The sequence below is a fragment of the Musa acuminata genome, chromosome BXJ1-5 (assembly GCF_036884655.1).
Source record: "Musa acuminata AAA Group cultivar baxijiao chromosome BXJ1-5, Cavendish_Baxijiao_AAA, whole genome shotgun sequence".
NCBI lineage: Eukaryota > Viridiplantae > Streptophyta > Magnoliopsida > Zingiberales > Musaceae > Musa > Musa acuminata.
In genome coordinates this window covers 4,768,517-4,780,398 of record NC_088331.1, presented here as the reverse complement: position 1 = coordinate 4,780,398, position 11,882 = coordinate 4,768,517, and the positions used below count along the sequence as shown (strand labels likewise).

Genomic DNA, 11,882 nt, shown 5'->3' with positions numbered 1-11,882 from the left:
CAAGGTGTTTAATTGAAAAAAAAAAGAAAAACAGAAAAGGTAAATATGAAGCCTGATATTATATGAAAAGAAGAAAAAAAAGCTCTATCTTTTTGGATAAGAATGGTGGGAAATGTTAAAATCTACCCATTTATTATTCTGAAATGATGGATCTTGCATAGCTAAATATTAAAAGAAAAACTTAATACTGAAAAGGTATGATTTGACGTTAAACAAAGGGAGCTACTAAATGTCATAATCAAAATAAACAATATCGTATCGTATCGTTATTTCGGTTTGGTACGGTATAGTACCAACGTACCAAATAATTTTAAATATTTCTTCATCGTTATAACATTGGTACAGTGTATATTATAGAACTGTAGTATGATCCGTCCGATAACCATGGTCCACGTACCGATATATTGTCGGACCGGTACCGTCCGTATCAAACGATACCATTCAAAATTACATGGTCACAACTACGTTATTAACTTAAAAATTTTATTTTTGAGAATTTTTATGTACCCTAACTGCTGACTCTTCCAATCCAAATGATGCAAGTTGTTAGTAGTGTCCTTAGTTTGTTTCCCCTCAGCAAAGTAAGGGCAGAACACAGCACATGACCAACCCACCGTGCTTGTCTCCACCCCATAACAATGGCGCTGTAATGATCCATCGACAGTTCCTATGGGCTCACCTCGTCGTTCTTATCCTCTCCCCTCTCCGGTAAACGTCATCTTCTCTGACCCATCCTCACAGCCTTTCTGATTCCTCGTAGGAATTAACAAGCTAAGCTTCGCCAACAACAGGAACAGCTCGCTGGCCGTCCGAAAGCTTGTGATCTCCGAATCCGCTCCTGCTTATCGTGTTCCCACGGACAACGCACTCGAGCCGATGATGAATATAAATAGGCAATGGTGGGTGGAAGGAAGAGTCGAAGGGAGACTGATGGAAAGGAAGGGGGTAAGGGGCCACGGTAAGTCGGAGCAGGGAGCGCGCAAGGACCGGAGATCGGCCACTGGCATGAACGGCGAGCCCAAGAAAGGCGGGCACGGCGGTAAGTTCACATGGGCCGGCGATCAGAGGCACATCAAGGCGGAGTACGGTGAGATGGAGAAGGGAGCCGTGGACTCCGGAGATCCCAATTTCGAAGACCCGGAACAAGAGGAAGAAGAAGCGAGCTCTCGGGGTTGAGGCTTCCCCATCTTGCTTTCTCCGCCATCAATAACTCCCGAAAGAGAGAGAGAGAGAGAGAGAGTTGCTTGTATGTATATAATCGTCTCAGCAAGAACGCATGGTTTCCATTTCGGATGTACAGTTTCAGAACTCCTCATCCTGATTAGCGGTTAATGCAAGTAATATTTACTAAATAAGAAACAATTAAATGGCACCAAACTGAGATTTTGTTCATCGTCTGCTCAATCAGGATTCTTCGAACAATAGCTACTCCAACGAGAGGGAGAACACGCAGCCCTCTTCCATGGGATCGATGTCGCAGTGAACAGATCGAGCGTTCCAAGATCGTGTGCCGATCGAGTCGACTGAGTTGCTGATCGATTGGGAACCCCCGAGGGAGAAGATTGCGATTCGAAAAGCGGAATCCGCCGATTTAGGCGGCGATCTAAGCGAGAAAAAAGAGCGGAGCTTTAGGCCCGCCCGGCGAGGAGTAAGTTTACAGAAAAGCCCCTCGATGCATCACGAATTGTGGAGAGTAGTCCTGAGTTGAGATCGACGGTGACGGTGACGGTGACGGTGACGATGACGAAGACATAACAGCTTGTGGCGTGTAGATTTGATCATTGTCGTCCGTAGTGGATCCCATCGTTGATGGCCCGACAAAAAAGGCAGGATTACGTGGTTTGGACACGTCAAAACAAGATAAAAATAGTAACGAGATAAGAGAAACACTTGCGCAACCTACCCGTCTACATCTCTCGCCTAATCAAGTGCGGGTCCCAGTTTTTAACTAATCAATATATATATATATATATATATATATATATATATGGACATAATTTTAAAAATAAATAATAGTAATAATAATAAGTTTTGCTTTGATCAAGACTTTTTATGTCGCATATGTATTTCATATGAAATCGATCATTTAAAATTTTTGCTCTATATTAAAATTAATTAGAGTATTAAAATTAACTTGAGTATCGAAAGAATCTCTTCGAGCAGTCCGCCCAATAAAAAAAATCCTATGTACGTTTTACTATTATCTAAGACATTGTTGCTTGATACACGGAACACAGCATTGATCAGATCAGAATGCAGAATTTTGCATCATTTCTTCATCACAAAGGGAGACCAATATCAAATTGGAAACAGCACACGTTCTTGAATTGTAAGATAATAATAAAGACGGCTGTTGGACACAAGGAAAACTGAGGAATTTTTACAAATATGAAACTGGCAGGATTGGGGATGTCTCATACTAAGAATCTTGTTTAGATTTAATAACATTGCCTCTGCATGTAATTCTACATCGTACAATGATTAGTTTCTGGAGATGAGTTCTCTATGAAGGCCACCAAATGGGGTTGTGGAAACTGCAGTTCTATTATTTAGCTGTGATTTATTCTCAGGGGTGGGTGGGAAGAAAAAATGGAAACAATTACAAATCTGCATCTGCAAAAGAAAAAGTTCAATCAGCAAGGCAGAAGAAATAGTTGAAAGCAACATAAATTAAAAAGACTGGGCACTTTGAGAGAGTAATGGAAGAAATAACATGTCTAGAACCAGTGTCTACTCTCGGCATGCCACTGCTATTTGATCAGCTCATTTGTCCCTAAAAGAATGAGTCAAGTAAAAGAACATTTAAGGGAGAGGGCTTCATAGTTCATCGGCCAAGAAAGGTTGACAAAACATCTGTTGCAAGGGTACTAATATAGCATGCCAATGAACAGAGAGGAAAATGAACTGAAGTCCTTGTAAAGTACACATGGATTATGAACCATGTCATCTGGAATGAGTAAATAACTCAATTTGACATAATGTATGCATTTATGAATCCAAAGAAAAGAACAAAGAATGGGTCAGTTTACAAAATACCTCAAGTTCGTGGGAAGTCCCCTGCATATTGCCCAGAGAAGTGCCACTCTTGTCAAAACTGAGGATTTGCTATAAGCTGATGAATTATCATTTTCTCCAAGAACATTTGAAAACAATCAAGAAAAAAGTTTCTAATGATGTGAGTACAAAGTAAATTCTCAGTTTCTCACAGGACACTTCCACAAAACATCAGTTTCATATTCTGCCACCAAAACAAAAGCTGACGAAGAATGACTAGCAAATCACAGAGTAAAATCAAGAATAACATCACTAGGTGTACAAGGCTAGAGCCCCATAGAAGCAAATATACAAACAGGGTAAGAAAGAATCATGTTGCTGCAAGATTACAGAAACATATTAAGGTGCCACGGGGCCACAATCAAGGGATACTGCACCGTCTAGTGATTTAGTATAGCTAACAAAGTTTCACCTGGAAGGCTCTTTCACAATGCTTAGCTCCCCACCAGACAAAAGATGTCTGTCTTGATCTGCATCATCACTCTCTAGAGGATCGTGTGTGGCTGTGGTGACAACTGAAAAGGACTCCGACCCATCCTCTGAGTTAAAAACAAAAGGTTATTAGAATGGATATACACCTAATATACATCATCTTTCTCTATACATCATAGATATCTCGATCAGATTTCTTAACAAACCTGATAAACCCTGGTACTCAGTTATCTGCTTGACAGCTGGCAACCGGAGACTTTCTGGTAAAAGACAATTACAAACGGCACCTAAAAAGCCAAATTGGATCATTAAAATTAAAAGCCTCTTTCAAGAATATGAAAATTGGATTCTAGAGGCACAAAACACATAAAACTGAAATAATACCAAATTACCTAGTCCAGCGAGCCTGTTAACCCACTGTGGGATCGGTTTTCCTGTCAGTCTCTTACTGACATCATCTGTGAAGTGGTTGCAATTTTTTGAAATCAGGTGATAGGTGTCTCCATGGTACTCTGTGGCAATGCTTTCGATGAATGTGCGAAATTCAGCCGGTGGCATAGTTGTCTGACCCAACAAAATGGAACATCTATAGAGAAACCCTGGACAGGTCTTTGGTTCCACTTCAAATACTCCACTTGTAGGGAAATCATGGGCTCCAAATCCATACTCCAAACCATGGACTGTATTGAAGCAATTAAATGTGAATGATAATCACATGAACATATCATAATGAGGAGCTCAATCCTCAATCACAAACAACTTTTCATGAAGAATGAGCTTTTAAAAGGATAATTATTATTTTTCACAAGTTCTGTAGCATCAGTTTGCAATTAACTTAGGATGGTTCCCTCATAACAACAAAGCTAGATTAGCCATATCAGACCACACCAGGTTGACCCTGGCCTGCAATTGTTCCTGTTCAAGAGGTCACAGCATGCAAAATGCAAACAATGTCCAATGCAAAATTTAACTTAAATGACTACTTCTTACAAGGTGTATGTTGGACCAGAACTTAAAAGCCCCAGTTTAGAATCATTTCAAGTCTGGATCTAGTTTTTCAAATAAGTAATATAAAAAAAGATCTGCTTCTAATAACAAATGGATATTCAAGATGGTGTCTGACATATGCTCCATGATCTAGGTCCATCATAATATCCTAATAAGTACCACAAACTTTTCAAATTTTAGTCTCTATTGTGTCAGAATTCCGCACTCCCAGCCATCTTAGATGAATTCAAGTTACTCCTTGATTCTTCACTTTGACATATAATGACGTTGTCACAATCATATTGTCATGGCTCAAGCCTGAAACTATGCGAGTGATACCTCAAAAGATAATTCAAGGTAGATTGTAACTTGGTATTGATGTAAAGCTTACCTTGTGATCTGGTACTGGATTGGGGTATTACACATCTAATACAATACATGAGAAATGAAAATTGAGTTTTGCACAGTATCTCCTTTGAAGTGAAGTTAAAATCAGCCAAACTAGTTATTAAATATATACACACATATCCATGATACTGTTAGGATCAAGAGCACTAAGAGGGGGGGGGTGAATTAGTGCAGCGGAAAACTTTCGTTGGTTTAAAACGACGTTTGTACGATGAAAGTATTTTCGATGAAAACCGTTTCGGAAAGTTCTTCAACTTAAGATCAAACAAAAGTATAGTTGAAGTAAAGCAACGGAGGTAGTTTGCAGTTAAGATAGAGAGCAGAATATAAATGCAAACCGAGATTTAGAGTGGTTCGGTCAATCTTGACCTACATCCACTTTTGGCTTCCTCCTCCGATGAGGTCACCGACGTCTACTAAAGGCCTTCCTTCAGTAGGCAAAGGCCAGCCACCCTTTTACAGCTTTACTCCTTTTGACGGGCTTAAGAGACAACCCTTAGAGATTTTCACTCCTCTCTTGAATGATCAAAACTTAGAAGAAAAGAGGGAGAAGAACTTCTAGCCTTTTACAACACTTTTAAGCTCTCTAATTCTCAGAATAAATGCAAGCTTTCGGTACCCTTTCATGCAGGAAAGGGTGGGGTTTATATAGGCCCCCAACTGATTTGAATTTGGAACTCAAAAGTGTCATCTCCCGGATTTCCGGGGTCCTGACGGTACCACCGCCAGAACTAGGCGATACTACCGCCTGACACTGCTCGGAGACCGAGCTCAAGCGGTACCACCGCCTGACAGGGGCGGTACCACCGCCTGACTTTGCTCAGAGACCAAGCTTCTGGGCGGTGCCACCGTCGACCCTTGCGGTGCCACCGCCGGCCAGGAAATCTAGGTCCGAATGGGCTGATCCATTCGGCCCAATTTGGGTCTGTCAAGGGCCCAATTGGCCCCAGATTAAGTTAATGGGATCACCTCTCATTCCTAACTTAATCTTCATGCTAACTACGACATTTAAGACGTTAATACTGCAACTCGTGTTCCGGTGCGTCAATCGCTTCTTCCGGTGAGCTTCTGGCAAACATCCGACGAACCCTTGGTGATGCTCTGGCGGACTTCCAGCAAACTCCTGGACTTGCGACGATCCTCTTAGCGAGTTCCGACGAGCTTCTTTGGCAAGCTCTTGGACTTCTCGGATTTGTTCCCGCAGAACCTCCGATGACCGTCCGGAGTTCCGTCGAACTCTCGAACCCGCAACGTGATCTTGGTCTTGACTCCGGCGCAACACCTGCTGCATGTTTTACTGCCATCGTAGTTAATCCTGCACACTTATCTCAACATATGGATTAGATAACCAAATGACAATTGATTTCATCATCAAAATCCGAGATTCAACAATCTCTCCCTTTTTGATGATGACAATTAATTGATAACGGAGCTAACATTAACTCCCCCTATCTATATGTCATACTTGAGATAAGTCATTCTTGAATTCAAAGCCTTTGAAAATAGAGGTTACATCGTAAGATTAACTACGATTTTTGACACTTTTCCTAGCTTGAAAACAAAAAGTCTTATGATACCATTTCTATAATTTGTTTTCAAGCTAGGAAAAGTGTCAAAAATCGTAGTTAATCTTACGATGCAACCTCTATTTTCAAAGGCTTTGAATTCAAGAATGACTTATCTCAAGTATGACATATAGATAGGGGGAGTTAATCTTACGGTGCACCGCCCAGAAGCTTGGCCTCCGAGCGAAATCAAGCGGTGGTACCGCCCCTATCAAGCGATGGTACCGCCTGAGCTCGATCTCCGAGCAATGTCAAAAATCGTAGTTAATCGTAGTTAAAATGAGAGACTTTTTGGCTAAAGCTACCCTTCATTTCAAATATGAAAGTAGGAAATGTGTTTAGCTTGAAAACATTTTAAATTTGTATATTTGCATATTGAATCTTGATAAGAGGGAGAAGAACTTCTAGCCTTTTACAACACTTTGAAGCTCTCAAATTCTCAGAATAAATACAAGCTTTCGGTATCCTTTCATGCAGGAAAGGGTGGGGTTTATATAGGCCCCCAACTGATTTGAATTTGGAGCTCAAAAGTGTCATCTCCCAACAGACACATGTGGATTAGATAACCAAATGACAATTGACTTTATCATCAAAATCCGAGATTCAACAGATACATGTGCCACATCTCAACTATATTGGATTCTTCAGGAAAAGCTTGACACTGGTGTCACATATCTAAAAATCATCCTGATTCAATATTCATTAAACATAGTAAGATCATTAATGACTCAGAGGATCACACGAGGGGTTGGAATGATGACTTGGCCCAACCTTATTACATTTGTAAGGATGTACATTATCCTAGACTTGGTTTTTCATATGAGGCATGGTTGCTTAAGGAGCTTACTGTCATGAAACTGTCAATCTACAACTTCATGCGTTAACTGAGTACTTGTAACGTAGTACAAGAAAATTTATTACCAGTGACAATTTCCACATCAACATGTTAACATTAATATGAAACTTAAGATCTCCAAATAAAATTTAGTTGCTTTATATCATAAATAAAGGTAAAAAAAAAACTAAAATTAATAAAATGCAAAAAAAAAAAATCAAATTCATAAAACATAGCCCACGCAAATCAGAAGGGTTCCGCTGAACCATTCGATCTCGATATCAATTACAAGATTCCGATGCCTAATCCGAAACAATCCATCAAATTCCAGCAACACGCTACAATTAACTGGAAAGAAATAAAGTAAATTGAGAACTTTTTTGGAAGATAGGAGGAGCACCAACTCACCTTCGATGCCGGAGTGGAAGATGCCGATGCCGAGCCACTGCACGTAGTTGTTCAAGGGGGTGAGATCGTAGACGTTCAATACCACGGGAGTTAGGGTGACGCCCTCGCCATTGGACGGCGAACCCGCCGAACAGAAGGCGGTACCCATGGAATGGGAATGGGAATGGATCTGGGGAGGAAACCCCAGAGATCCCAGACAAGGTAGGGGAGGGTTTCTCGAGAGCTCCAAATGAGAGAAGAGGGAGACGGCGATCTCTCACCTCTCCTCTTCCCCTCTCTTTTCGTCTCGGGCTTGGATGGAGGTGGTTAGAGCTGGCGGTCGGGTCGATCCCCCAATAATGGAAGCGGAGGCCGCTGGTCCACGATAGCAGCCGCACAGGGTAACAAACGTGGGTGGCAATAACTAAAAGCGTGACATATATCTGTGTCTGTATAGATATATACACTCACGGGCCACACACACACACACACACACACATATATATATATATATATATATATATATATAAATAAACTGGAAATTAATTGGCCCTGATCGAGTTTTCTTATTGACGGCGGCTAACGGAGACCGACGTTGGAAAGCTGCTTTCATCAGACAAATCTTTCTTAGTCATAAGATGTTTAAAATGATTTCATGGCTCATCTAATACTTGCCACGAGAGAGTGGCTAGGATCCACATATAGCACAAACAATTGCTCCCAACGTTGCTGATAGACCTCATCACTATCAAGACAATGTAATTTCAAATGTTTGTCTGGCAAATGTTGACAACAGAAACAGTGAGATAACACACAACTCATGGTCTGCTGAAAACTAAATCTAATTACAAATTGCAAGATTGTCAAAAGCAACGAAGAGAAGTGAAGTAGGTTTCAGAGGAAAAAGAGAAGCAAAAGCTTTGTCACACTCGACTACGCGATATTAGACTGCCTACAGAAAACAAGCAGACAAATTCATCTGCCAATACACATCAGAAGGTATAAGTTGGTAATGATTCACATTCATGCTGTCCTTGGTGAGGTCATTAGTCGTTAATGCGTCACATCCTCTCTTGGCTCAGATTTCCTTTATGCAAATCGGTGGTAATCAGCCTCTGTAGGCACTTGAAGGATCTGCATTTTGCACTATCCATGGATGTTCAAGCAGTTTGTGAAGAGGAAGGCGTTGTGATGAATCTTTGACAAGCATCTGCATAGGATGTATGCCCACGTTGAGGATAGTAAATCAAATATGTATTATGTTGTTTCTGAAAACGAAACAAGGCGGCAGGGAAAAACATAAGAAGATCATCAAACACCTGGCTGATAAGGTCCTTTGCACCAGGAGAAACAATCGGTTTCGAGGGGAACTTGAGATCAACTTTTACTATCCTACATCAACAATGTGAACAGCCCAGGTAACGTTAGTATTACATAAGTAACTTCAATCTTCTAAATAATCGATAACCCATAAATAAGATTACTTGAATAAATTAGTTAACATAACTTCTAATATCTACGATTGGAAATTATGTGGTTTAGGACATCAGCTGTCACATGGAAGCAACAGCAACGTATCAAACTCTTAAAAATTGTCATTGAAAAATATGAGGTGTCTGTCATCCTTGAAGTGATAGGGACCTTTTATGCTAGTTGATGAAGGAAAAAACAAAGAGAGTTACTGCACATGCAAGAAAATAAAAATCATGATCAGCAACATCTCAAATGAGAGTTGACATGATAAAATTTAACAAAGTTGAGAAATTCAATAACTTGAGTTTTCCAACTCAATACTAAGGTACGGATAATCCAACTGCTTTAAGAGCATCCTTCATTTTCTTACGGAAAAGAAGTCTGTATGAAGAAAATCTAAAATTAGATCTCTTGGTAATTTGGAAGCAATTTACGGCTTTAGGATATATAGAATCTAGGCCACTAAGCAAAAGCGCTTCCTCTTGATCAACAAACAGGATACTATATCCAGTACTAGCTATTAAGCACGGTATCTGTAACCTGGCATATCTTGTTTGCTTACCTTCTGTATGTATCTGAATGCTCTTTTGCTTCAAATGGGGGGGCCCCATAGAGGAACTCATAGCACAAAATGCCCAGGCTCCAGATATCCACACTGGCATCATGTTCTACACTTTCCACTGAAAAAAAACAAAAAATGCAGGGAAAGCACCTAAGGAACTTTTGAGGCAAAATTTATAGCAGAAATTGCTGATGATAAAAGTTGGCATACCCATTTCAGGTGGAAGGTAATCCAGCGTTCCACACATGGTCCGCCTGCGGTTGAATGTGTGAACTGACCACCCAAAATCTGCAATTTTCAGCTCACCCTGAACAGAGGTTCAACTTCATAAGCATTTCAAACTTTGTCCTGAGGTAACAAGAACAAGTAGAATCTACCTGGAGTCCAATCAAAAGATTCTCTGGTTTGATATCTCTATGTATCACATGCTTCCCATGGAGGTATATCAGAGCTTGTGCTAAAGATGAAATGTACTGCAGAATGATGAACAAAATAACCATAAATGATCAGCATAAAGTTTGTCTGATGTAACATATTTGCACATGTAATTTTAAAGATTGGAGGTCCAGATTAATTAATTAATTAATGCACAACACACCATCTAATTAATTATTAATGCACAACACACCATCTAAATCAGGTGAACAAAATTGAAGGTAATGACTAGAAGGCATTTTTCATTGCATAACTTGTAAAGCTGATATAGAAATGAATATAATTAAGCATGTTTACAAGAACTCACAGTGGCAGTGCGTCTTTCACTAAAGTATTTGCACTTCTGCAGTTCCTTGTAAACTTCACCTTTTGCTGCATATTCTAATATCAAGTAAACACGAGTCTGTAATGAAAAGAAAAGGCTACGTCAATTTAGGTGGCAAAACAGGGTTCAACTCCTAAAGTGAAACACTTTCCAAAAGTGGCTGAACCTGATCATAGAAATAACCATATAGGCGTAGTATATTCGGATGCCGGAGGTGGCTCTGTATCTCGACTTCACGCCGTAGCTGATGCTCAACTTGAGATTGTTTGAGCTGGCTCTTGAAGAGCACTTTGAGTGCCACAATATGATTGCTCTGGTTTGCAATTCGATACTTGAAGTTAGTTGTAATAGAAAAAAATATCACACCATGACAACAAAGGGGGGGATTTCGTGTTGCGTTTGAGCAGGATTGATCATATAGAAACAAAATTCAAGCTTCATGCCATGAAAATCGCAAGCCTTGATTATTCTTTTCAGCAGGAGAAAAGACCAAACATATATGATATGCTTATTAGTATGACAAGGAAGCCAATAAACTAAATCAGCGGACAAATAAATCTTGTAGTTCATACCCTCTTTTCTCGGGCAAGATAAACATGGCCAAACTTTCCTCTTCCGAGAGGCATTCCGATATCGAAGTCATTAAGCGCCCATCGTTTTTCTACCGCTGAAGCCTTTGAAGGAGACTGTGACAGGCAACCATTTGTGAGATCAAACCATGCAAAAGCTCTGATGCTCCGTATCTCACATGTGATTGGAAAATTTCAATCCATATCATGCCAAAACAATTATCGCCTAAAAAGATCAGGAAAGAAAGCAACAATTTCTAATCCATCCTCGAGAAGATGATAGTCCCTGTAATTGGTATGTTTCAGACGATATCGAGTTAACAACAAGCAAAAGAATCCGTTGCCTTGTGGCTGTATCACTAGAATGCCTTATATCAAAAACCATAAAAAGAAAAAAAAAAAAAAGCCCTAGATTTGCTTGAGCCGACAGCAGGAATCAGAAGGGAGAAACCATAAAGGAAGCAAGAAAGAAAAAGTCCTTGTTCGAGTTCGAAGACCTAGATTTCCACGAACGAGGTCAAGCCGCAAGAGACGAGAATTGCGCATCTGATGGCAAGGAGAAGATACAGCCCTAATTCAGCAAACGATCATCGTTCGGAACACCAGGGTTCTCAAGATTCTCGGAGATCACCTTCTCTTCTTGCTGCGACTCCGCGGCGACGGCCATCAGGTGATGCAGGGAGGGGCAGATCGACGAGTTCGAGATCGACAAGGCGAGTAAATAAGGGGTGGAGTCCTCGCCTCGCGCAATCCAGAGAGAAGAGGTTGGGAATTGTCAGCGAGACTACGCTGCAACGGTCAGATTCTTAGAAAGAGCAAGCGCGGGGCCCAGCCCCATGTGGACCCGAGA

General features: G+C 40.6%; 2 protein-coding genes and 1 long non-coding RNA gene across 5 annotated transcripts; 1 reads left to right on the top strand and 2 right to left on the bottom strand.

Annotated features, from left to right (window-relative positions):
* The first annotated feature begins 560 nt into the window (after positions 1-560).
* LOC135673200 (uncharacterized) lies at positions 561-1,377 on the top strand. The gene is made up of 2 exons (XR_010513259.1): positions 561-708; positions 792-1,377. It is a non-coding gene; the product is annotated as an uncharacterized LOC135673200 (long non-coding RNA).
* Positions 1,378-3,257: 1,880 nt separating this feature from the next.
* LOC135673199 (deSI-like protein At4g17486) lies at positions 3,258-8,083 on the bottom strand. The gene is made up of 4 exons (XM_065181998.1): positions 7,690-8,083; positions 3,879-4,166; positions 3,693-3,773; positions 3,258-3,593 (listed from the first exon to the last, which is right to left on the bottom strand). The coding sequence occupies exons 1-4, from the start codon at positions 7,835-7,837 to the stop codon at positions 3,463-3,465; spliced, it is 648 nt and encodes a 215-aa protein (XP_065038070.1). The 5' UTR covers positions 7,838-8,083; the 3' UTR covers positions 3,258-3,462.
* Positions 8,084-8,401: 318 nt separating this feature from the next.
* Positions 8,402-11,824, bottom strand: LOC135673197 (serine/threonine-protein kinase Aurora-1). 3 transcript variants are annotated; one of them, XM_065181997.1, is made up of 10 exons: positions 11,664-11,786; positions 11,530-11,578; positions 11,036-11,149; positions 10,630-10,776; positions 10,446-10,541; positions 10,081-10,176; positions 9,914-10,010; positions 9,704-9,821; positions 8,988-9,060; positions 8,402-8,878 (listed from the first exon to the last, which is right to left on the bottom strand). In XM_065181997.1, the coding sequence occupies exons 3-10, from the start codon at positions 11,087-11,089 to the stop codon at positions 8,777-8,779; spliced, it is 783 nt and encodes a 260-aa protein (XP_065038069.1). In that variant the 5' UTR covers positions 11,090-11,149; positions 11,530-11,578; positions 11,664-11,786; the 3' UTR covers positions 8,402-8,776. The 3 variants fall into 3 exon arrangements, with proteins under 3 accessions (XP_065038069.1, XP_065038067.1, XP_065038068.1); XM_065181995.1 differs by lacking the exon at positions 11,530-11,578 and having other exon boundaries at positions 11,664-11,824; XM_065181996.1 differs by having other exon boundaries at positions 11,530-11,757.
* Between the last annotated feature and the right edge of the window lie 58 nt (positions 11,825-11,882).